A 25485-nucleotide genomic window follows, 5' to 3' on the forward strand; every position below is an offset into this window, starting at 1 on the left:
ACACAATATGGACAATTTCAGGCCGTGAGCGGCGCCGCTGTGATGGCGAAATCCCGTTTGTCAGGACCACTGATTCCAATGAATCAATACGTCGGATGATCTTGTAGAGTCCGAAATAGCGTCGCAAAAGTTTCTGGCTTAGTCCTCGTCCACGTGTTAGCGTCTAAACCCAAACATGATCGCGGGGCTGGTAATCGACGTAACGTCGTCGAATATTGTAGTGTCGCCGGTCGGTCATCTGCTGGTTCTTGATGCGCAGACGGGTGAGCTGTCGGGCTTCTTCGGCACTCTGGAGATAGGCGGCGACGCTCTTTTCGTCAAGATCCTATTTTTCGGTGACGTGTGGCAGCATGGCGTCGAGAGTCTTCGTCGGGTTACTGCTGTAAACCAGCTCAAACGGCGTGATCTGCGTTGTTTGGTGCACCGTCGTGTTGTAAGCGAAGCTTACCCACGACAGGACTGCATCTCATGCCTTGTGCTCTACCTCGACGTACATTGCGAGCGGCATGCATGTCGGCGAGGGTGTTGTTCAGCCGCTCCGTCAGACCATTCGTCTGCGGGTGGTCGGCTGTTGTCATCCTATGGCTTGTCTGGCTGTATTGCAAAATGGGTTGGGTGAGCTGTGCTGTGGAAGCTGTTCCTCTGTGGGTGATGATGAATTTTGGGGCACCACGTCGTAGCAGGATGTTCTCGATGAAGAATTTAGGAACTTCGGCCGCATTCCCATTAGGGATATGTTCCGTTTCGGCGTACCGGGTAACGAAGTTGGTAGCCACGACGATCCCCTCATTTTCGGATGTTCACGTCTTGAAAGGTCCCAAGAAATACATTCCGATCCCCAGAAATGGTCAGCAGGGAGACTCGCTTAGCTGTAGTAATCCTGCTGGCCTTGTCGGTGCTGTCTGGCGTTGATGACAGTCTCGTCATATCATGGCCTAATGGGCAACGTCGGCGGACAGGCACGGCCAGTAATACCTTTCCTGCATCCTCGATGGCGTCCGCGAGAATCTGAGGTGCCCAGCGGTCGGATCGTCATGTAGGGCGTGCAGAACTTCAGGACGCAGTACTGAGGCAACACTAACAAGGTAGTTTGAGCGGACTTGTGAGAAGTTCTTTGCGAGGACATAGTTTTGCAGCCTCGCCTAAATGCCCTAGGGACAACGTCGGTGTTGACTTCCAAGTACTCGACAGTGATCATTAGCTCCAGGTCTCTTCGTTGATGTTCCGCTAAGTCTTCCGCACCTATTGTTCCTAGGAATGCGTCGTCATCTTTGTCGTTTTGCGGTGGCGGGTCAATGGGGGCGCGTGATAGATCAGAGTATTTCCTTCCTTATAATGAAACGATGGTGATGTCAAATTCCTGGAGCCTCACAATCCATCGTGCGAAGCATCCTGGGGTCCATTAAGTTTAACCAGCTTACACAAGACATGATGTTCGCTTCCGATTTTGAAGAACCTGCCGTATAGGTGAGGTCGGTATTTTGTGGTAGCCCAAATGATGGCAATTAAGGCATTCTTTTTTCGTTGTAGAATTATTGTCTTTCACTTTCGACAGCGACTGGCTAGCGTAAGCAATGGCCCTTTAAAATCCATTTTCTAATCAGGACTAGGAAGGCGCGATGCCACCTACTTGCATCTGTGTAGATTTTGGTGTTCGCGTTTTCGTCGAATTAGGCGAGTACTGGTGTTGACTGCAGGCGCTGATTAAATTGTTCGAAGGTTTCGGCTTTCGGCGCTTGCCATTTGAAATGAACGTCTGATTTCGTGAGAGAGTTTAATGGTTCGGCGATGCACGAATAGTTCTTGACGAAGCGCCCGTATTATGGACACAAGCCAAGGAGTCTGCGCACTCTTTTCTTATCGGTGGGCTGTATGAACTTAGCGATGACAGATGTCTTCTGCGGATCAGGGCGGATTCCACATTTCCTGATGAAGTGACCCAATAACAGAAGCTCGTCGTAAACCAAGCGGCACTTTTCCGACTTCAGAGTAAGCTATCATGCCTTGATGGCCTCTAGTACTGTCTCATGCCACCTCATGTGATCATCGAAATTCCCGGCTAAGATGACGACGTCATCTGAGTAGACGAGACAGGTATGCCACTTCAACCCTACTAACACCGTTTCAATCATTCGCTGTAATGCTGCAGGTATCGAGCACAGTTCGAATGGCATTACTTTGAACTCATAGAGGCCGTCCATCGTATAAAGAAGGCGGTCTTTTCGCGGTCCCACTCGTCGACTTTTTGTGCCAGTAGCCAGTCTATCGACGAAAAGTATTTAACATTGCAAAGCCGATCCAATGCGCCTCTATCCTTGGGAGGGAGTATACGTCCTCCTGCGTGATCTTGCTCAGTCAACGATACTCGACGCAGGAACGTAGGGTTCCGTCGTTTTACTTCACCAATACTACAAGAGATGTCCAAGGGCTTTTTACGGCTGAATGATGCATTCGCCCTGCATTTCATCCATTAGTTGCCTTATTGCTTCACAATCGCACCTATAAACTCGTTGAGGGTTCTGGCGAAATGGTTGAACAGATTCTTCGGTTATTATGATGCGATGATTTGTAACTGGTGTTTCGACGTCATCCTCGATGACGTCGAAAAGCACTTTTTTTAACATAGAAGAAGAGTTTTGATTTGGTGCTGCTTGCTCTTGGGGAAACTACTATTGATGTAGAAGTCTGGTTCAGGAACTATGGTCGTCGACGTAGATGTGATAGAACCTTAGAGGACAAACGCATTGTTGATTTTCACAATTTCCTCGATGTATGCGATCGTTGTGCCCTTGTTGATGTGTTCGAACTCCTGGCTGAAAATTTCCAGCATCACTTCCGTTTGTTCTCCGTGCAGTCGAGCGGTCCCTCTTGCGACGCAAATTTCACGGTTGAGCAGTAGACGTTGGTCGCCGTCGATGACGCATTCTACGTCCGTGGGTGTTTCGGTGCCTACAAAAATGACAATGCTGGAGTGAGGCGGAATCCTTACTCGATCTTCCAGCAACCTCAAGGCATGGTGGCTTGAGGTTGCTCGCTTCCGGCGGTATTGATTGATCTTCAGCTAGCGTTAGTGACTTCGACTGCGGGTCGATGATTGCACCGTGTTGGTTCAGGACATCCATGCCGAGAATGACGTCATGTGAACACTGTTTGTATATAACGAAGGTGACAGGGTATATGTGGCCATGGATGGTAATTCTTGCCGTTTAGATAACACTCAGCGTTATCAGGTGTCCTCCGGTGGCCCGAATTTGAGGGCCTTCCCATGCAGTCTTCATTTTTTTCACTAGGCGGCAATGGGCCCACTCATGATGGAGTAGTCGGCTTCTGTGCCGACAGAAGCGGTGACTGCGTGGCCGTCGAGAAGTACGTTCAGGTCAGTTATTTTTTGTTTTGTGTTGCAGTTTGGTCTTGACGTCAGATCATGACTCCGACGCGTTTACCGGTGGCTGGAGGGTCGCGTCGTCAGCTCTTCTTTTGTAGGCCTATTATTTGCTTCCAGGCTTAGTCGGGATGCTGGAGTTTCGTTGCTATGCCATCGAGATAGTCTTTTCAACGTCTTCGTCGGTAGCGGAGTACTTTCGTCAATTAGGCCTTGGATAATGGCTTTTCGGCGGCGTCCACTACATGAACGCAAAAGCACTTCAACCAGGTGCCACGTTGTAGGAACCATCAAGAACGCAGTAGCACAACTGTGATTGACCAAACTAACTTGTATTGGGAGAACTTGCGCGCGAAAAACAAGTCACACTCGAAGCACAACAACAGCGCCAAACACAGTCTGCTATCTTCGAAATCTTATTTGCCGGTCAAGCGCGTCGGGTTTTCAGCATGAGTCATCGAAGATTCCAGAGTAATAAATATATTATAATAATACAATCATAGAATGCAATCACAATAAACAAGCTTCAGTGACAACAGACAACGGATATAACCATCGATAACATTCATGATAGTTCAAATCATGCAGGCGTGTCTTGCGCTGAGCATTAAGTTTAAGTTGTTATTGGTTGAAATGCAGTACCAACAAAAGGATAAATAAGTACGCGCGTAAATACTGCGTACAATGAAGTGCATTTGCATAGTAGTGTCAGCATGTCTGTATAACACTAGAAGCGTTCTTCCGTCAAACTAATCAATTGATGACATTTTTTATTGATATTGCTAATTTTGATCGAGCGTGATATTAGAAAAATAGTCCCTGTAGACACTAAAACCAGCCATGCCCAAAACACGAAAACCAGCCGTGCTGAATATACCTAATTATTGTATAAAGAAAGAATCATGTTTGTTCATGGAAACTTACCAGATCATTTGAGCTGCATATTGGTGCTTGCTCTGCTACACGAAACCTTTAGGAAGGTTGTTGTTTAGCAGCACATGACGTAGAGGCTGCCGCGTCACTAACCCATTGTTTTCGGGCTTTTCTGAGTGCAGAGTATCTCCAGTTTTATGCAAGTTACTAGATTTACTGGCGCCATTGCTCTCGGCATCGGGAGTTAGAGTTTGTGCGCCGCACTAAGCGTCTTCTGTCTTGAGCAGACTCGCCAATGCATCGCCAAACATTCTTTTAGGCTTGGATCACATCATGACGGTGACAAAACATCAAAGGCCTGCCAAGATAATAATTATATAATGGCCACCGATATGGCATACGCGAAGCCTTTCTACTCTTACTGTACCAAAGCTGCTATTAATGAATTTTTGCGGTAAGTTTCCTAATATCGCTATTCATATTGTTGCGATGTAACAATAGACAGACGTACTCGTGCGAGTATGATGGCGTTACTCATCTGAGTTACAGCAAGTACCAGCGGAAAAACGGATGGTGCAGTCACCATTCACATCACAAGTAGTACAGCGACGCTGTTATTGCAGCTATAGATACACTTGAAAGAAATAATATGGCAGTTTTCTTGACTTCCAGGAAGAAGCAAATAACGTAAGGATTTGGGAATTGGATTGGCTGGGTAAAGTCGCAGCAATGTGCGAGCAGAAAGCAAGTCATGCAGTTTATTGTGGGGCAAAATAAAAATTGCTAAACACTCACTTTGTGTCTCAGTAGAAGTGCTGTATGTAAAGCCTGTAGCAGATTTTCCTGTATCCTGGGGAACTAAATGTGGCTGCGAGAATATTTTAGAAGATGACGAGAGTATTATAAGGGGCAGACTTACAAATGTGAGAACTTGTGAATAATTGGCACCTTGGGAAATAACTTCAAAGTACTCGCTTGCTCCTCCTGAAGACTAATGTTATAAAGCGTGATAGAGGGCTCAATTAAGCACCGAAATTAAATTTATGTGTGTATTATGTACGATCAAAATTGAGACAGTGTAGACTCACCACAGTATTTCTATAAAGCTGCATATAGAAGCGTTCGAGAGCTTTATACTGTTCTTCTAGGCAGTGTTTCCAAGCTTAATGAAAGAAGTGAATGGAGCACCGAGTTTCAATTTGCGTAACGATGGTACCATTGCTTCAGCGAAGCTGACCGAACCGTGAAACTGGTGTGTAATATCAGGATTTGCATAGTTGTTTTCCCGTCATTCGAGCTATTATACCTGGCTCATACAGAATTTAAAATACTTAACAAATCTTGCGGAAATTTTGCCCGCTATCCTGGAAGAAAGCTGTTTTATCATGTGCAAGTTTGTCGAAAACGGAGTCGAGTGGTGCATATTGACTGCTCGTCGTGCAAAGGCCCTCACGCGTGTTTTCGGTACTGCCTGCGCCGGAAGTCGCTGAAAGGAAACTTACCACGGTAGCATAACTGATTCTTAGGGTGAGTGGACGCTTCAGAAAATCAGGAAATAATTTTAAACTTTCAAAAAAAATTCTACGTGAAAACGGATATGGCTGTGGCGTCGCTGATGACTGCCAAACGCAACACTGTGCTTGCGAGAGCAGAATGCACATCAAACGCCTAACGTATTTTTGATTTGCTCCCGCCATGGTAGCTTTGTGGCTTTGGCATTTCGCTGCTGAGCTCGATGCTGCGGCTTCTGTCCCGGCTGCCGCGGCTGCAATGCAAAAACTTTAGTCTACTTAGGTTTACGCGCATGGTAAATATAACCGTGTTCTTGAAACTATTCCCGAGTCCCCTACTAATACGTGTCTCTTAATCAAATTTGATATCTTTCCATGCAAACGTGCAGAATTCTTACAAATCCTAAGTTTGGTTATGTGAGCTGAAATCCTCTATTAGCACTCCGTACTCAATTGATTAGAACATCTGCAAGCATCATTACTGCAGACAAGATAACGGCAAAAAGCCACTTCGTGAGAATGCGCATGTCGGGTGGACATCTCTACTAATAGACAATATATATTTTCTCTGGTCTGTTTTAGCGGTTGTGAGCGCATATATTGGACATAATGTTTCACAACTTTGAATATGTTTTTAGAGCTGCCTTACCGGCAACTACTGCTTCCGCTGCACCTGTGCGGAGTTACTGTGCTCTCGGTATTTGCCAATACTGTCCGGTAAGTTTTTTTTGTAGCGTTAGCTACACTGGCCTAGCCAAGCCCGTTTCGCGCGGCACATCAAGAGCCGTGCTGCGCATGCGCAAGGATCAGTGATGTCACATGGCTTGCGCACCGGAGCCACCGGAGCCGGCACCTCTCGCGCACTCAGCCGCCGCCGCGCGCGACTCACCGCCGCCGGTCTGCGCATTCCAGAGGAGTGACGTCGTAGCCGTGGTAGACGCACTGGCGCCGGCGCGCGCTCGCTGTGCAGTCGCCGTCTGACACTGCGCTGGAGCCGCTGCGCTTCTGACTGGCGTTTGTGTGTGTCATTGGAGCAGCAGTAAGCATGACAATCAAGCCAATCCTTGACAATCTAGACAACCAGGAAAGCTAAGAATAATCAGCTGAACCTTTGCTAACGCTACGTATATCCTGGCATAGCCGAGCTAAGCCACTGCAACATTTTTGTCCAAGCACTCTTGGGGCAAGCTTCACAATGAACTGGGGCCGGGTGTTTGCAAGTCGGCCAAAGGACACTTTTACAGAAATGCCGAAATAATCTTTTTGTGCCGCAAACCGCCGATGACCCGTTGGAGAAGGTAGGTGCACGACGGCGTGCTTGGTGTGAAATCTGAAAGAACCACCGGCAGCGCCCCTGTGTTGCTTTTCAAACAATATACCTTTCAAACTTAGTCATCGATTCTTATAAAGTAAAAGTTACCTTTCGTATAACTTTAGGCAGTGCTTTTTAGACATGCCATCCTCCCTGGCTGTACTCGTATCGCCGCTATCAGCTGCACCGTTCAACCAGCCAGTGCCTCTGGCGCCGTTCCCGGGATCCACTCCAACGCCTGATGACTACAATTTCATGCCCCCTTTACCTTGACCTCATACCTTCGGAGCAACTCGCTGATTTTCACCCGGCATCATCGGCAACGGCATTGTTACCCACCTGTTATTTAAACAGCCATCCCGTCTATCGAAGCATCACTGGGCACAGGGACACTGCTAGAGGAATCGTCTCAATGCAGCGTTCTTTCGACATGAAGCTGTGTACATGATTTGCACTCTATGCAAATAAATCTGATAACAGATGTTTAATTGTGTTCCCGCGCCCCGGAACATTTTGCGAAACGTTGTTTTCGTTTTGGGCCTTTTCGGTCTTACCGAGCCATTTCTCCCAGTAGAAGTGGCGATTTTGGTATTGTAAAAGAGTAATTTGCCAATACCGCCGGACAAGATTTTGTCTTTAGTTACCCTGTAAATACTTCGCAGCTTGCGCCGACAAAAGCTATTCTCGGTTGCTCTCTGTTTCTTTAGTCGGGCGCATTCTTGATTTCGAAATGAAAAAAATAGATTATGGAGTTTTAGCTGCCAAAACGACGATCTCAATATAAGGCACGCCGTATTGGGGCACTCGGGAATAATTTGGACGGCCTGGGGTGCTATAACATCCACCAAAATTATATACACCTGTTCGCCCACATCGAAATGGGGCCGCCGTGGCGGGGTTCGTAATAGAAACTGGTATGAAAGACACAATGGAAGATAAATATATGTCTCTAATATCAACGTAACATAGAGGTAATGAATGAAACCGTAACTAGGATGATCACAGAAGCAGCAGTTGAAGTGGGAGGTAAGGCACCAAGGCAATCAGCGGGTAAGCTCTCCCAGGAAACGAAGGACCTAATAAAGAAAGGACAAAACATGAAAATTTCTAACTCAAGAGATGAGATAGAATTCGCTGAACTGTCGAAACTGATCAACAAGAAGAAAGTAAGGGATATCCGAAATTATAAAGTGGAAAAGACATATGGACGCAGCATTAAATCAGTAAGAAGAAAGCTTGGAATAGGACAAGGCAAGATGTATGCACGGAAAGATAAGCATGGAAATATCATCAGCAATTTCGATGACATAGTAAAAGCAGCGGAAGAATTCTAACTGACCTGTACAGTTCCCAGAACAACCAAGCTACTTTCATTCGATATAGTGATGAACCGGATACAAAGGCTCCTTCTATAACTAGTGATGAAGTTAGAAGGGCCTTGAAAGACACGACCAGGGGAAAAGCTGCAGGAGAAGATGGAATAACAGTAGATTTATTCAAAGATGGAGGAGATATCATGCTTGAAATGCTTGCGGCCCTTTATACACAATGCCTCACTACTTCAAGTGTACCATAGAGCTGGAAGAACGCCAACATTATACTAATCCATAAGAAGGGAGACGTTAAAGAATTGAGGAATTACAGACCCATTAGCTTGCGTTTGGTATTGTACAAAATATTCACCAAGCTAATTTCCAATAGAATCAGGGCAACACTTGACTTCAATCAACCAAGAGAACAGGCTGGCTTCAGGAAGGGATATTCTACGATGGATCATATCCATGTCATCAATCAGGTAGTCGAGAAATCTGCGCAGTACAATCAACCTCTATATATGGCTTTCATGTATTATGAAAAGGCATTTGATTCAGAAGAGATACCAGCAGTCATAGAGGGATTGCGTAATCAAGGAGTACAGGATGCATACGTAAATATCTTAGCAAACATCTACAGGGATTCCACAGCTACCTTGATTCTACACAAGAAAAGCAGAAAGTTACCTATCAAGAAAGGGGTCAGGCAAGGAGACACAATCTCTCCAATGCTATTCACTGCATGCTCTAAGCATGCAGTGAAGCAGTATTCAATCTCTTAGACTGGGAAGGCTTAGGAGTGAGGATCAACGGCGAATATCTGAGCAACCTTCGGTTTGCAGATGACATTGTCCTATTCAGCAACAATGGAGTCGAATTACAGCAAATGATTCAGGGCCTTAATCGAGAAAGTGTAAGAATTGGGTTGAAGATGAATATGCAGAAGACAAAGATAATGTTCAATAGCCTGGCAAGGGAACAAGAATTCAGGATCGCCAGTCAGCCTCTAGAGTCTGTAAAGGAGTACGTTTACCTAGGTCAATTACTCACAGGGGACCCTGATCCCGAGAAAGAACTTTACAGAAGAATAAAATTCGGTTGGAGTGCATACGGCAGGCATTGCCAAATCCTGACTGGGAGCTTACCACTGTCGCTGAAAAGAAAAGTGTACAATCATTGTATTCTACCGGTGCTAACATATGGGGCAGAAACTTGGAGGTTAACAAAGAAGCTCGAGAACAAGTTAAGGACCGCACAAAGAGCGATGGAACGAAAAATGTTAGGACTAACAGTAAGAGACAGGAAGAGAGCGGTGTGGATCAGAGAACAAACGGGGATAGCCGATATTCTAGTTGACATTAAGCGCAAGAAATGGAGCTGGGCTGGCCATGTAATGCGTAGGATGGATAACCGGTGGACCATTAGGGTTACAGAATGGATACCAAGAGAAGGGAAGCGCAGTCGAGGTCGGCAGAAGACCAGATGGGATGATGAAGTTAGGAAATTTGCAGGCGCAAGTTGGAATACGCTAGCGCAAGAGAGGGGTAATTGGAGATCGCAAGCAGAGGTCTTCGTCCTGCAGTGGACATAAAATGTAGGCTGATGATGATGATGATGAATGTCAACGTTTCAACAATGACACTTAACTTCGGAACTTTGGGTTCAGCGACATTCCTTGTTCAACCACTTCAATCGGCTATCTTCCGGTTAACCACTTTCTTGTTTTGTAGTCTGCTTTGGATTCTCAAACGTGCCAATCACATAACAGAACTTTTTCTTTCTTGTATGCATTGTTTTCAAGTGTGCCTTACCATCACTTACCAATTTAATTAGTCCATTCATGGTTGTTGCAGCTTTATCACCCATATCAATGAAATAGACATCAAGCTTTAATGTGATCATACTGAAAACAAAGCATACAGATATTGAGTTGAAGCAAGCCGCAAGTTGATGAAAAGCCCGATGCAGATATTGAGCAGAACATCCTCCCCCTTGGAGCCGTTCTTTTGTACTGTAGGAGCAGAATTGCAGCTGGTCACGTAGACGCTGAGCTGTATCGTTAGTCGACAGGTGCAGGCGCCGACAACGCGTTGTCCAGTGCCAACATAGGCTTTTTGCGTGGGCACGTGCACACACCAGATAATTTACACATGTGGGACGCTATAAGGTTGCGAAATTCAGATAGACGCTGAAATGTAATTAAAATGTTCACGTTATATAGACGCTAGTATATAAAGCAGAAGCAAATTCAAAGTTTCAAATATCATTAACCTTCCATTCATATTACTATGAAACAGTAAAAAATACGACGGCCCTTGCACTCCGTGGCGATGGTTAACTAGGGAACCTAAAACTTGCAGCCATGGTGTTTATGAGTGGGTTAATCCTGAGGGTTCATTAAAGTAATTCTCAATTATGAGTTTACGCACACGTATGACTGCAATTTGCTCGGCGGCGTGGTTAGCAGCATTCGCCCATCATTGCCGCTTGCGATTCTTCGAAATAAAATTACTTCAAAATTAAATCTGTCCGTTACGTAAGGCAATGAATGGATGATAGCCCTTAAGCAATTGCTGATACCCCGTAAACGCGGCCTCCCTACTACGGTGACAGAAGAGAAGTGAAATTCTACGCTGGAATGATGAGCGGCAGCGCAGCCAGACTACGTCGACGAACACGGGAGAAGTGGCACGTGCGCGTCCCCAGCCGAGAGTTGTCTAGGAGGTGTTGGCCGAGCACAAGTACGAGCGCAACCCGAGGGGCGCCAGCAAGCCAGCTGCCGAAGAAGATGACGACACTCGAACCAATGCTGATGACGATAGTTTTCTGCACGCAGTCGATTTCGCCTAGCACTGTAAATATTCGCTTTAAAAAACAGACATTCGCCTTATTTAGGTGGCGAGGTCAAGCTATGGGCAATGCCGACTTGCAATGCGCAGGGTCGAAGTAAGTTCTCTGGCATCGCAGCTCACGTAGGTTCGTGCTAGAGACTTGATGGTGGTCGTCGCATGTCACAATGGATGCCATTTAAGTGATATTTTACTGTAAATGCCATTGTTAGCGTGCTAAGCATGTCGCTAGTGGCGGAACGCTCTTGTCGTCCAGCCGGGTAAGTAGATGACCACGCCTCCGCGCTTATGGTACGGAGCTTTTCAGGCCTCCATTGTTCTAACATAGATACCATTTGCAGAAGCACCGTGCAAGTACATGTTGGTTGGCAGCAGGAAATACCGAGCTGTTGGCGGCAGTCAGTAAAGGCAGAATAGGACTATGATGCAGTAGTCTTCATTGGACATGCTAACATAAGCTGGGTTTGTGCACGCTAAGGAGTGACGTTCCCCGAGAGATACAGTAAGCAGAACTTGAAGAATGACGAATATACCCGCCATTTCTGAGGAACTGCTTTATTTATAGCACTCTCCGGCTGTTGCGATGGTGAACTTCTGCGCTGCACTTCTGATGGATTAGATAAAGATGATAATATAAAGTCCAGCACGTTAACAGCACCTAAAACTGAGGAAGGAGGAATCCACATATTGCACTCACACAAGGTGTTTTTTTTCAGAAAAGGGTAGTTTCGAAAGTTTGACATACCTTATTCGTTGCATTCGCACAGCACCCCCAAGGCTAAGTGCTTGTTCCAAGAGGACTACGTACCAGCCATAACGACCGATCCAAAACGTGAAGAAGAAAGAGCTGCAAATTGTAACAAGTACTTGTCTGTGGGCGAGAAACTCCTGGGTACTGAGGTGGGATAAATTGTTGCATCAATCCTGATGTCCAGTATTTTACGTTGCACAGTGCTTTTTGACACTGCACAGATATATATCGAGTTAATGATATTCACATGCGATAATGCGCAATGCAGGTTTGCCTAAATCAGGTTTCGGTGCTACTGATTCTCAAAAAGGAACAGGACGAGCTAGCTGCACTAACTGTGCCTTGCCCCCTTGTTTACAGTTTTATCACAATACGCGTGTGTACGTTTTTCAGGGCATAATAAAAACAATGATGTGCTTGTACAAGCTGTTTGAACGACAACGGCGTCATTAATAGCACTGATTCGCAGCAAAGAAAATTCATAACTATGGGAATGATCTATAATCATCTGAAGCTTTATAACGACCGGCGCACAGGCTCATATAAGCGGAACAACTGGAACTCCATCTTAACTTCTACATTCGCCTGTTCTATTGACAATACCGCGTTCCGAAGCTATGATCAATGTCAAAGCATTTAGAGGACTCAAAATGTTAATAACGAGTCGCTGTTTTGCATTAAATGTGGCAGAAATTCCTGCCTTTACAGCAGAATGAAAACAAACAACTGTAAAACTTTTGCATGGACATTAAATTGTCGCGCCTGCAATTTGTAGTGATACACTTACGTGTGATACGAAGTGGTAGCAAACATTTTACAAAGTAGCTCGGTTTTCAAGAAATGTTAAATACACTTTCAAAGGCTGTCACGCGCCTACAAATTAGTGCTTGCTATGTTCCTGCATGTTTGCGAATGTATCCTGCAATTTCTTCCTTTACAAGTGAGCATCATACCCCGTCCTTGCTTCACTTCAGCAATCGTGTGAAAACCATGACATTTTAGCGTGTTTATTTTGCAAGAAAGCGCGAAAATTTAGCGGGAATCAAAGCTGACGAGTGCCCCGTAAGGAACGTCTGTAGTCAGCCCCGGGGACTACACTTGTTTGTCGGTACGTGACACTGTCTCCACTACCCAAAATAGGCGAGGCAAGTCGATAGCCCAGTAAAAACATGTTCATGGTCTTTCACGACAATCACTGAATTAGGCATCGAAAATGCGTCCAGACTGGCCATACAGCCTGCATTGACTTTATAGTCAAGCTTCAGCTTGGCTATAAAATGAAGCAGGTTGTTCTGCAAAAACAGTCTGATAGAATATTGTTGCCGCTAGAAAACAAAGGTCCAGGTGACTCATCTCTCGCACACCGAGTTTTCCACAGAAACCAACATGGTGTCTCTTCCAGAAGCACCCTACTCGCCATATTATGTTCCCGCTGTGGTCGCTTGGTTCGAAAAGTTAAGAACCCCTGAAAGGTCGCTGCTTTGAAAGAATATCTGCAGTCGGTACAAAGCGCAGAAGGTGCTCGACTTTTAAAGGAAAGGAGTCTTCGAGCATGCACTCGCAAATTTGAAGGAACACGAAGAGCACCGTATTGCTAAACACAGAACTATTTGGAAGAGTTTTTGCCGTGCAGCAAAAACAACTTCCTTAAAACCAGTGCTAGCAAACGTGTAACGTCGAGTGTAGCACTTCATCTTTGCGCATTGTGTAAAGATGAAACGATGGCAAAGCGCCTTCTGAGTAGTCTAAACAATCGCATTGGTTTTGCTCATGGTTCGTTGCTGGTCCTTGCCACCTTTATCTTATTCTTAAATTCAATGTGTCGATAGACATGTGGTTTCTCAAGTGTAAGTTTCTGTGAAATCTGCCCCGAACTCTGTTTACTTATTTCTTTTAAAGGCGCCCTGAACCACTTTTTATCGAAGTGGAGACAGACATTTGAAGTGAAAGTAGGCTATTTCAGAATCACTTTACCGGAAAAAGTACTTTAAGGCGTTCAGTAGTGGCCGAGTAATTGGCAATGAAACACGGCCTCCGTTGTGCTCCCCTTTCTCCTTTAATGCCTTGCACTGCGAAGGCTACGGCGGAGTGGGACGGCGCCACAACGCTCCACCTCCAAAACGTCAGCGTAGCGCGCAGTTCAAATTTCATTTTGGACTTCCGATTTTGGTGCCTACGAAGCGCTAAACTTAAGCCAAACGCGGTTGTCCTCAGCGAGCCGCAGTGCGCTTCGCCAGTGGACTGGTGGCGCCACCTCGCGGCGGCTGCGCTTTAGCCGGCCGCAGCGACCAATAGCGGAAGTGTATGGGAGTGTGCTTTATAATGGGGTCTTTTGAAAGGAGAGCGTTTGATAGAAAGGTGACTTCGTGCTCCGCTTGCGAGCACCACGGACCGCGTACGACAGCAGAACTTCGCTGAGATGTTCACAACAGCGGATGCTACCGGCGGACTATGTTATTTCACCAATCCCAAGGGTGGTTCAGGGCCCCTTTAACGTGATGAGGAGTGGCAGCCTTCCTACGATTCATGGATGACTGACATATTCAAAAAATCGTAGACGTGTTATAATACCAGCGCACAGCTTGTGTTAAGTATCCTCTGGAGTGAAGTGGAAATATTGTGCCATTTACTGCCGTGGACGCAAGCAGCTCATTCGATTTTAATAGTCAGGACCTTACGCAAGGTGAGATTTCAAAAAAGATGTCACCCTTCAGAAATTTAAGAAAATATTTGTAAGGCAGAGTGCATCTCAACAGCAGTTGTGGCTGCTGCAAAGAAGAGAACATAAGGAATTAAAAAAAAGCCAAACAAGCGCACAATCACCAACCGCACGATTCTCATAATTTATTGTGTTACAGCCCAAATGTTATCGCTGCATTGCTCTTGAATTACGTGAGATATTAAATTGCACCATTAACATGCATGAAACTTTAAAAAACGTGAAGATATTTCACGTGTACATTTTCAATTTACATAATAAGTGAAACTGCATCAAACCTTTTCGTTGTACAACAAATTTCCTTTGTGTTTTTCTCATACAATATAAATTTTTTATAAACCACCTCCAGTGCATAGAGTAATTGTAACTTAGCTGGATTATTGCAACAGCAGACATTAGTCGCACCAGAAATTGAAATGCGCAATGAACAAATTAAAAGAGGTCATAATTCACCTTGCGAATAAATAATTTAGCGTTCATATGGCGCTTTCTGAATTGGAGCCGGTGAAATTGCAAGGTATATCAACTTGGAACAACCGGTAAGGATCGCACGAAGTTCGCGATAAATGCTGCGAAACTTGGAAAAAGTGCACTCTTGTAGCACTTACTTTGTAAACAGACCACCGTTTATTTCAATGAAGTACAACTTTAGGAGGGACTACCAGTTATTTGGTCGCACACGTTGAAAATAAATATCTAGAAGCAGATGTGACCTTGAAACTTCCTCACAATGATATACACCTTGCCAACGCATCGGCTACAATTTGTAACTTGCAAAATGTGCCGCAAAGTAACTTTACTTAGAAAATATTATTTAGAAACGTTATTTAGAAAATATTTGTAAATTAGCTCAATATGAACTTCGAGTTCTCATGCAAATGACGCCCGTGAGTCTTATTAATCCAGCACCGTGTCCTGAAATATGTTATCTGCCACGGGCGATATTTAATAATTCTGTACGCTCTAAAAAATCATCGTACATAAGAGCTTGTCGAAATTCACATGAACCGATATATGTGGTATTGCTGACTGCGTCGTTGAGAAATAACTTAATAACTGCAACGTCAACCCAACTTGATGGTGAGGTCCGTACGTAAGGAGTGCCACGCTCTTCGGCAGTTTCAGCTGACTGGCGCCTCCTAGCTTAAACATTGCTACGTACGTCTCACGGCCCCTCCAGCACCCGCTTTATATTGCGAAAAACTGGATTTAGAGAATGAATTTCTGACCATACTACATACCTTAAATAGGGAACACGATATAATCAGCACTGCTGTCATGCTATTCCTAACGGAAAAGAATACTCAGCTCAAGCAGCTAAGATGGCAACGTATGACATGACGTGTTGCTCGACCTGGCTCCTGTCGGCGTTCGCCATATTTACTGCATACGTGCTGCAATGTGGCTATTTTAGCAATCTTCCGTCCTTTGTAGTCACAACCTGGCACATCGCTGCTGCTAACCATTGCGGTGCTCCGCAAAGTCATTGAGAGTTCCTCCAGTATGCGGTGTTCTAGCTCCACACGTCTCCATTCCATAGATAATCTGCTCCACTTCCTTCATCGAGGAAAAAAAACTCAGTTTGGCATTAATGCTACCAGGAAGGAGAGAGGGTGATTGAAATGAGCGCTTACAGTTCTTCCTGTATGTTGGTAGCAGAACAACATATACTCAGACTAAAAATTGTAATGTTGCAGAGGCAAAACCAGCATGAGACTTCACATTGAGAAATAATCAGTCTCACTATCTAAGAATACAACGACTGGATAGCTAACACACACAATGCCCGTCATGCGTATATGTGCGGAAAACGCCACAAATTTTCTGAGCCTCGTGGTCTTTATAATTGGCCAGAATGACGAACATTTGAACCAAAGCGCACCACTTGCATCTAGAGCAGTACTTTGTCAGGTTACAGAAGACCGGCTCACACAGCATGGCAGCGTGTCTATGCTTCTCGTAACATATACATCCAGCTGTGTGGTACATTTAGCATTTAACAAATAATTTTTGCGTCCTTCGTTTGACAGGCTGCGATAGGTGCATATTCATTACGTTGATTACAGTGCGAATTTAGCATACTCTCCACTGAAAAAAGCATCTTAACGTTGTTATTTCGTACAATTTTATGAGACGACACTTGATGAACGCAAGGTATGACACCAACGCATTGCACCGGTCATCAATAGTTTAGGTCCACTTAGAAGGAAAAGCGACCACGGCATGCGTGTAAGCAACATAATAGGGATGCCAGCTGCCGAGAGGCGTTAAACACGTGTGCGGTTGCTTCATTCTAAAAGGTTCGGGCTTGACTTCGAAAGAACGCTATGATGCAACATTTTACCCCTCTCCATTCCACAAAGTTGAAGAGTGCGGAAGAAAAGGGCATCATCCTATTTTCAAGGTGCGGTGCATACTGCCACCGTACTTCGTTGAAAATTCAAAACTTTTTTAGACATCTAAAGTTATTTGTTATTCCTTGGAGCATCAGTGTTCAATTCGATCTCCATCATCCGTGATGAGAAGAAACTGAAAATTTAAACGATGCTTTCCCACTCGTCGTAATTGTCATATATACGCTAGCAGTCGTGAACTTATCTGAGCTACTTTACAGCAATGGTTACAGTAACGCTAACCTGTCAAGTCGAGCCTATGAAATGTTATTAACAACTGTAGCAAACCATGATTCAATACGGCCTGTTCGTTGTTGAAGATTACGTCTTCCTTTGCGAGTTACCGCTAGTTTCCCCTGTCACCTGTTTCTGCTTGTTGCCCCTTTTGTGGGCGGATCTCAGTGGTAGTGCAGTCTGAAATTGTGACAAAGGCGATGATGATGACTCCTAAAAGGTAGTCTAAAGTAGTCTAAGGCAGTCTCTCTTAATGAATTACAACATGATCCGTGGTTTCTTAACGAGCAACAGATCTTCGACCTTGATCACCGACACATGCGTCGGCAAATACCTGCCTAGTAGCCTTAGCCGATTGCCGCGTTATAACATTATTTGATCAACAAGAAGGAAGTAAGAGATATCCGAATTATAACGTGGGAAAAATTGAGGAAGCAGTAAAATATGGACGCAGCATGAAATCAATGAGAAGAAAGCTAGGCATAGGACAAGGCAAAATGTATGCACTGAAAGATAAGCAGGGTAATATCACCGGCAATTTCGATGACATACTAAAAGCATCAGAAGAATTCTATGCTGACATGTACAGTGACCAGCGCTGTCAAGCTACTTTCATTCGAAGTAGTGATGAACATGATACAGAGGCCCCTTCTATAACTAGCGATGAAGTTAGAAGGGCCTTGAAAGAGATGATCAGGGCAAAAACTGCTGGGGAAGCTAGAATAACAGTCGATTTTATGAAGGATGGAGGAGGTATCACCCTTGAAAAGCTGTCGGCCCTGTATACGCAATGCCTCACGACTTCAAGTGTACGAGAAAGCTGGAAGAACGCATTCTCATCAATAAGAAGGGAGATGTTAAAGAATTAAAGAATTATAGACCCATTAGTGTGCTCTCAGTGTTGTATAAAATATTTACCAAGGTAATTTCAGCTAGATTCAGGGCAACACTTGACTTCAGCCAACCAAGAGAACAGGCTGGCTTCAGGAAGGGATATTCTACGATGTATTATATCCATGTCATCAACCAGGTAATAGAGAAATCAGCGGAGTACAATGAACCTCTCTACATGGCTTTCATAGAATATAAAAATAATTTGATTAAGTAGAGATATTAGCAGTCATACAGGCATTACATAAACAAGGAGTACAGGATGCATACGTGAATATATTGGCAAATATCTACAAGCATTCCACAGCAACCTTGGTTCTCCACAAGAAAACTAGAAAGTCACCTATCATGAAAGGCGTCAGGCAAGGAGACACAATCTCTCTAATGCTATCACTTCATGCTAGGAGAAGTATTCAAGCTCTTAGACTGAGAAGGCTTAGGAGTGAGGATCAACGGCGATTATCTCAGCAACCTTCGGTTTGCAGATGACATTGTCCTATTCAGCAACAATGGAGATGAATTACAGCAAATGATTGAGGAACTTAACCGAGAAGGTGTAAGAGTGGGGTTGAAGATTATTATGCAGAAGACAAAGATTATGTTCAATAGCCAGGCAAGAGAACAAGAATTCAGGATCCCCATTCAGCCTCTAGAGTCTGTAAAGGAGTACGTTTGTCTACGTCAGTTACTCACAAGAGACCCTAATCATGAGAAAAAATATACAGAATAATAAAATTGGGTTGGAGTGCATACGGCAGGCATTACCAAATCCTGACTGGGAGCTTACCACTGTCGTTGAGAAGAAAAGTGTACAATCATTGCATTCTACCGGTGCTAACATATGGGGCAGAAACTTAGAGGTTAACAAAGAAGCTTGGGAACAAGTTAAGGACCGCACAAAGAGCGATGGAACGAAAATGTTAGGCCTAACGTTAAGAGATAGTAAGATAGCCGTGTGGATTAGAGAACAAACGGGGATATCCGATATTTTAGTAAACATTAAGCGGAAAAAGTGGAGCTGGGCAGGTCATGTAATGCGTAGGATGGATAACCTGTGGACCATTAGAGTTACAGAATGGATACCAAGAGAAGGGAAGCGCAGTCGACGACGGCAGAAAACTAGGTGTAGTGATGAAGTTAGGAAATTCGGAGGCGCAAGTTGGAATCAGCTAGCGCAAGACAGGAGTAATTGGAGATCCCAGGGAGGGGGAGGGTTCGTTCTGCAGCGGACATAAATATAGGCTGATGATGATGATGATGAAAATTATTAACCTTAAATAGCATATATCCTTGTGCGTCTTTGCTGCGAAAAATAAGGGTAGATTTGCGCATTTACACGCCCTCAATGCAGAGGACAACTTTCTATGTCCAGCTACTTGACATGTTTTGATGCTTTGTTCTTCAGCCTAGTCGGTGTGACTTCTTTCAGCTCTTTCAAATGTCCATCTGTCACTGAAGTGGCCTCTTTTTGTATAGCTGCTCGGGCACAAAAAAAACGCATCCTTCTGGTCCGACTGAGCTTAAAGTTCGCGCCTCGAAGCGCAGTCGCAACTGGGCTCAGATGTACCGTCTTGCACAGCCTGGCTTTCTTTAGCAGGCTTTCAACTCTGGGTTATGTGCAACAAGTCATATCTTGGATTTTTTGTCAGCAGCTGCTGTCTTAATAAGGCGTAGCATTGGCGTCATATCAAGTCTGGGATACGTGCAAAACTTGGGACCAAGCTTCAGGACCTGCTACACTCCACGGGGGACGCTACTTCCGCCAAGAGCCTCAACCGGTTGCCCTGTTAAGCTGTTGACTGCTTTGCTCACCGGCAACCAGGCGCTAAACATAGAAATGATTTCGGCATACAGGGTGATGGATATTACGTTGGTTATCTCCCTATCCATTGTAATATAATATAGCACGACTGATTCATTGTAAATAAAACGCAAGTATAAAGCTAACATTGTCATTTGCCTTTGTAGTTGTTGTGGGAACAACATATTTGGATAATTCACTTTTTCCTGCTTTAGCATGAGAGTATACATTGCAGTGCGCTCAATTACACTAGATTGTTGTATTCAGCACTTTCGTCTGTCGAGCTTTCTCCGAAGTGGATTGTGCGCGATATGACGGTTTTTATTGAAGAAAGAACAATACGCCAAGCAGCTCAAGCAGCTACACTGTTGCTCTTCGGTTTTCCTCCAAACATGACGCACTTCGTTTGAATGAATAATTCTGTAAAAAAAAAGCTATTCCGAAGACGGGACTAATCCTGTATACACCTTTAAAATATGGTTATTAGTGGTTTTACGTTTAATATAAAGTAAGCTAGTAATGTATCTGGAGCGAAATGTTGCTAATTCCAAAATGATGAAACATTTTGATTTCTTGCTACACCATTGTTTCCAACAGACGTACGGATGGTGCTCGTTTTCTTGCTACAGTGACCAGTCGTCTTCATTTGTCCTTGATGAAAAGGATGGTACACCCTGCTACGAAAAAGATCCCTCAAAGGTAATCATTGCTTTCGTGTGACGTCCCATCTCCCTGCAAACTTTTTAGCCTAAGCACAAAGCAAGTGAGATTGCTGTTATTGCTACGTTTGCCATGCACCGTAATGTTGAACAAAGCATACGCCACGTCAAGATAGCACTCTTTGAGACTTTGTGCGAATATGTGCACCAGGCTGACTGCTACCCCTATCGCAAAACCCAGTATTCAGTGCCCAGTTCCATGCCTGATTATGGGCCCAGTGTCGCGCGCTGGATGCTGGGACGCTGGCAAGGCGCGGTATACTGAGAGGCGCTGGGCGCGGTGTAGTGGTGCGAAATGCAGCTCTAGAGCGAGAAATACGTGGTGCCTAGCTACCTTATATATTTTTTCAAATACGAAAAAGATCAACGAACACTGCAATGCAACCAAAAAGAAGAAGAAAAAACAATAAAAGCCTCTAGGATTCCAACTTCCGACCTACAGATCCCTATTCCGGTATCTTACCACTACGCCACGCCGATTGGTCATTACTGATTCATAATTCGCCACGTCAACACGCAGAAACAGTTCAGTTTTGCACAGACGTCTCGCACTGACTTGATAGATGCGCTATCGCCCCGCAACTAAATCTGACGCCTCTATCAGACGAAAAAGTTGTTCTCCGTATTGCATCTTCTGCAATACTGATTTGTTGTGCGATTGGTATATTAACTCCGAAAAAAGCCTTAAATTAACCGCCGACCCGAGACGCTGTATGGGCTGTTACGGCCGATTTTCACAGCCGTTTCTTGTTCTTCGCGCAATGGTAATGCAACACTTCCATAGCTCGACAATGAATTCGATCGCCACGTATGTGTAGTCACATATCTTCGACAGAGAAGCGGTCGGTTAATGCGGCTGGCAGCCTTCGGAGACAGCACATATAGGCATGTTTTCAACGCAACAGAAAAGTACGAAAACTTTGGATCACAAAGAGCCTTCTATCTCGAATATAACAAAAAGATAGACTGCATAGAAACTTTTTGCAAACGAGAGACGCAAATGATTTCAAGAATTTTAAATCTTTCGGGAACAAATTATCGCATACGCTCAGAGAGGCTAAAAAGAATTATATGCACAATGCATTTATTCCACAGATAATGAAATGTAACATCACCTGGCAAAGGCTTAATGGCGTGCTAGGGAAAGTAAACCGGAACGCGCAGCAGTCTCATGAAATAAATTTAAATGGTACACCAATGTCCAGCTCTTCCTTAGCAAATTCATTTAATCATTACATCACTTCTCCTATAAACAGCCCTCATCATCCTGCTAGCTTAGACCACCTTAGATCTAATAAGCCTGTCAGTGTATTTCTAGAACCTACCACTGCTCAGGAGATATATAATGCATTCATAATTTTTCGGCACAGCAGAAGCATTGATGTTGATGGCTTGCAAATTCGCCCTGCTAAAGATTTCATAGATATTACCTCCCCGGTATTAGAGCATGTTTTTAACCTCGAATTTTTAAATGGTACATTTCTGAAAGCACTGCAGGTAGCGAAAGTTACTGTTATTTTTAAAGGTGGTGATAAGAACCTATTATCCTATTAAAGACGTATATCGATCCTACCAGTCTTGTCTAAATGTATTGAAAAATTGATTAACGTTAGAATGCTTTTGTTTTGTGAAAAACACCACATCCTTACCGACGATCAATTTGGCTTCACGAAAGGACGTTCAATGGAACAGGCACTCTTAACCCAAAAAGAATTTATACTTAACGCATATGAACAAAAGTTATTAACAGTAGGGGTGTTCATAGACTTTTCCAAGGCCTTCGATCGTATTAACCATGAAACACTAATAGGACAACTCGAAACCTATGGCTTTAGAGGCGTACGTTTATTATAATAAAAAGCTATCTGGAGTACCGATGTCAAGTGGTTGTAATAGGAAAGAGATCTTAAATTAGTAACAAGTGGGGTGCCTCAGGGAAGCATTCTTGGGCCGCTATTATTTAATGTTTATATTAACGACATAAAAACATTACTTCAGCGGCTAAATATATTATTTATGCCGACGATACCACCTTATTATTTCGGTCTGCTAGCTGTAGTGAACTGGTGACTTGAGCAAATTCAGCATTAAATAAGCTTAATACATGGTGTCAAGTAAACTCATTAACCATTAACACGAACAAAACAAAAGCCATTCTACTTCAACCTAAAAATTCTAGGGCTAATATTACTGACCGTATATTTATTGGAAACTCAACTGTGGATGTAACCTCCTCAGTTAAATGCCTTGGCGTCATTTTTGATGAACATTTAACCTGGAATAAACTTGTCCATTTGCTCAGCGTTTAACTTGCAGGCGTCGTGGGTGCCCTTGCAAAGCTACGCTCTTCTCTGCCCACTTCCGTCAAATTATTAGTGTACGACTCTCTCTTTTTTCACACCTAAGATACGGTCACCTTGTCTGGGGAAACACAACAAGGTCAAACATTACTAAACCTTCTCTACTACAGAAAAAAGCTGTGCGTGCTATTAGCAACTCGGCTTATGACGCTCACACTGAACCCCCTTTTAAGAAACTTCAAGCTTGTCCTGTACACTTGCTATTCAATGAATTGCTCTTGCAAGGGTACCTTACAGAAAGAAAGCAAGGGAGTCACTTTATTGAGCACCTATCTAGCGTACGCAAGAACATCAAAAAATACAACACTCGTCATAATGCGACCTGGTTCATACCCCGCGCGCGCACAAATTATGGAACACAGCTACTCTCCCACTCATTAACGACCGTGTTAAATTCACTTGGTTTCTGATTATTTACTTCATTCCTTACAGTTATGCAACAATGATAATTTTCCCTGTATAACATTGCTTGAACCACACTTTTTTCATTGCGTATATTTAGATTCCTCTCTCCTGCCACTGTACAATGCTATCTAGCAATGTTTATTGCTGTTGATAATTATTGTAATTGTTGTTTTCTTTACTTTTACACATTTTGAAAGGGGCGCAGACCCATGTCAAGCCGAATTGATTTTGGCTTCTTGTCTGTGCCGCCTACATCATGTATTGGATGTGAAATAAAATTTGATTTGATTTCATTTGTTTTAGTCATTACAATTAGAAAGTCAAGACAGGGAGCACCAAGCAGTTTTTATATCAGGCAATTATCTATTCTCGAAGTGGCTAAGGCAGTTTGAGACTAAATTAAGTATTTAAAAAGCGAGGAATATTTTCAAGGAGATGCTGCCAAAATTAAACATTCAGCATCTGAATATTTGGTCAGAGAAGTAAAAGCTCATTGCTCTAATACAAATACTTTCTGCGCAGTAAACATCACTTGGCTTCACGTAGTGGATGTCACTGTACTCTTTCCCTTAGACTAATTCTAAATAGCTTGTTTATTCAGTCAAGCTAAACGTGCTACGAGATGTTACGCAAAAGTTCCGGGAATTTGAAAATCGCGGGCAAACTGAGTGTGGTACATATTTCTGCCGCTAGCTATAGCTAGCAGTATGTATGCCTTGCGGATCAGTGTGCTAACTACTTGCATCTAAGAAAAAGCATTGTTTTGCGAAGTGGTGTATTGCAACGCAATGTTTCTCTGATTTGGCGCATTTCTTAGCAACCAATATGGCAGACTTCGAGGGGCAAAGCATTTGCATCAAGTTTTGTTTTAAGCTTGGCAAAACTGCGGCAGAAACTCATCGTATGCTAGAGGACGCTGTTGGAGTCGACACCATGAGCCAAAGTAGGATGTTTTATGGCATAAACGATTCAAAGAGGGTCCAATGTGTGTTGATGACGATGAACGTTCTGGACGCCCATCAAAGAGCACAATCCCCGAAACGATAGCAGAAGTTTAGTTTGTAAGGCTATCCTTATAAATCGAAGGCTAACTATAAAGGATGTAGGCGACATTGTAGGGCAATCGTAGGCCCAGTTCCGCAAATTTTGTTGGACGTTTTGAACATGAGGCGCCTTTCTGCAAAATTAGTACAAGACTGCTCGGTGACGAACATCGTGTTTCTGTGTGTACGGAACTGAAGCAACAAGTCAGAGACAATATCACATCCCTCTTCAGTGTAATAACAGGGGATGAGGCATGGGTTTATGGCTACGATCTTGAAACAAAACAGCAGACGTCGCAATGGAAGTCGCCAAATTCCCCGCGGCCGAAAAAAAAGCGCTTCCAGTTCGTAGCAATGTGAAGTCCATTGTCATCGTTTATTTTACCTACATAAAATTGTTTACGAGGAATTCGTACCTCCTGGAAAAACCGTGAATAGAAAGCTTTACTGTGACGTTTTGAGGCGATTAGGAGAGAGAATTCGTCGCAAACGTCCGGAGAAGTGGAAGAACAACAACTGGCTTCTTCATCACGACAACGTGCCCGCTCACACATCACCCGTTGTTCGACAGTTGCTAACTTCAAAACAAATCACAGTACTTCTGCACCCACCCTATTCGCCTGAACCTGCCCCTTGTGACTTTTTCTTGTTCCTATAGTTGAAGTTCAGGCTGAAGAAACGTCGGTTTCCCACTGTTGAAGAGATCCAGTCGGAATCGGAGGCAGGCCTCAACACACTGTCGCCTGGAGAGTTCCACGAACGCATGGAATCGTGGCAGAAATGTTCGAATCGGTGTATACTTGCTCAAAGGGAATACTTTGAATGATACAGTGCTGCTTAGGCGTTGTGGTGACACATTTTTTACGACTGAATTCCCGAAACTTTTGAGGAGCACCTTCTACACACAGTTAACAATTTTTAATGAATAG

General features: G+C 44.0%; 1 protein-coding gene across 1 annotated transcript in view; it reads left to right on the forward strand.

Annotated features, from left to right (window-relative positions):
- LOC125939821 (venom metalloproteinase antarease-like TpachMP_A) overlaps window positions 1–25485 on the forward strand; it is a 174999-nt gene that overhangs the window by 49016 nt on the left and 100498 nt on the right. The window contains exons 8-10 of the mRNA XM_049655273.1: window positions 4575–4709; window positions 12008–12140; window positions 20627–20728. Coding sequence (XP_049511230.1) covers window positions 4575–4709; window positions 12008–12140; window positions 20627–20728 — 370 coding nt within the window. The remainder of the gene's footprint in view (window positions 1–4574; window positions 4710–12007; window positions 12141–20626; window positions 20729–25485) is intronic.

Source organism: Dermacentor silvarum, chromosome 9 (genome assembly GCF_013339745.2).
Source record: "Dermacentor silvarum isolate Dsil-2018 chromosome 9, BIME_Dsil_1.4, whole genome shotgun sequence".
NCBI classification, from domain to species: Eukaryota; Metazoa; Arthropoda; class Arachnida; order Ixodida; family Ixodidae; genus Dermacentor; species Dermacentor silvarum.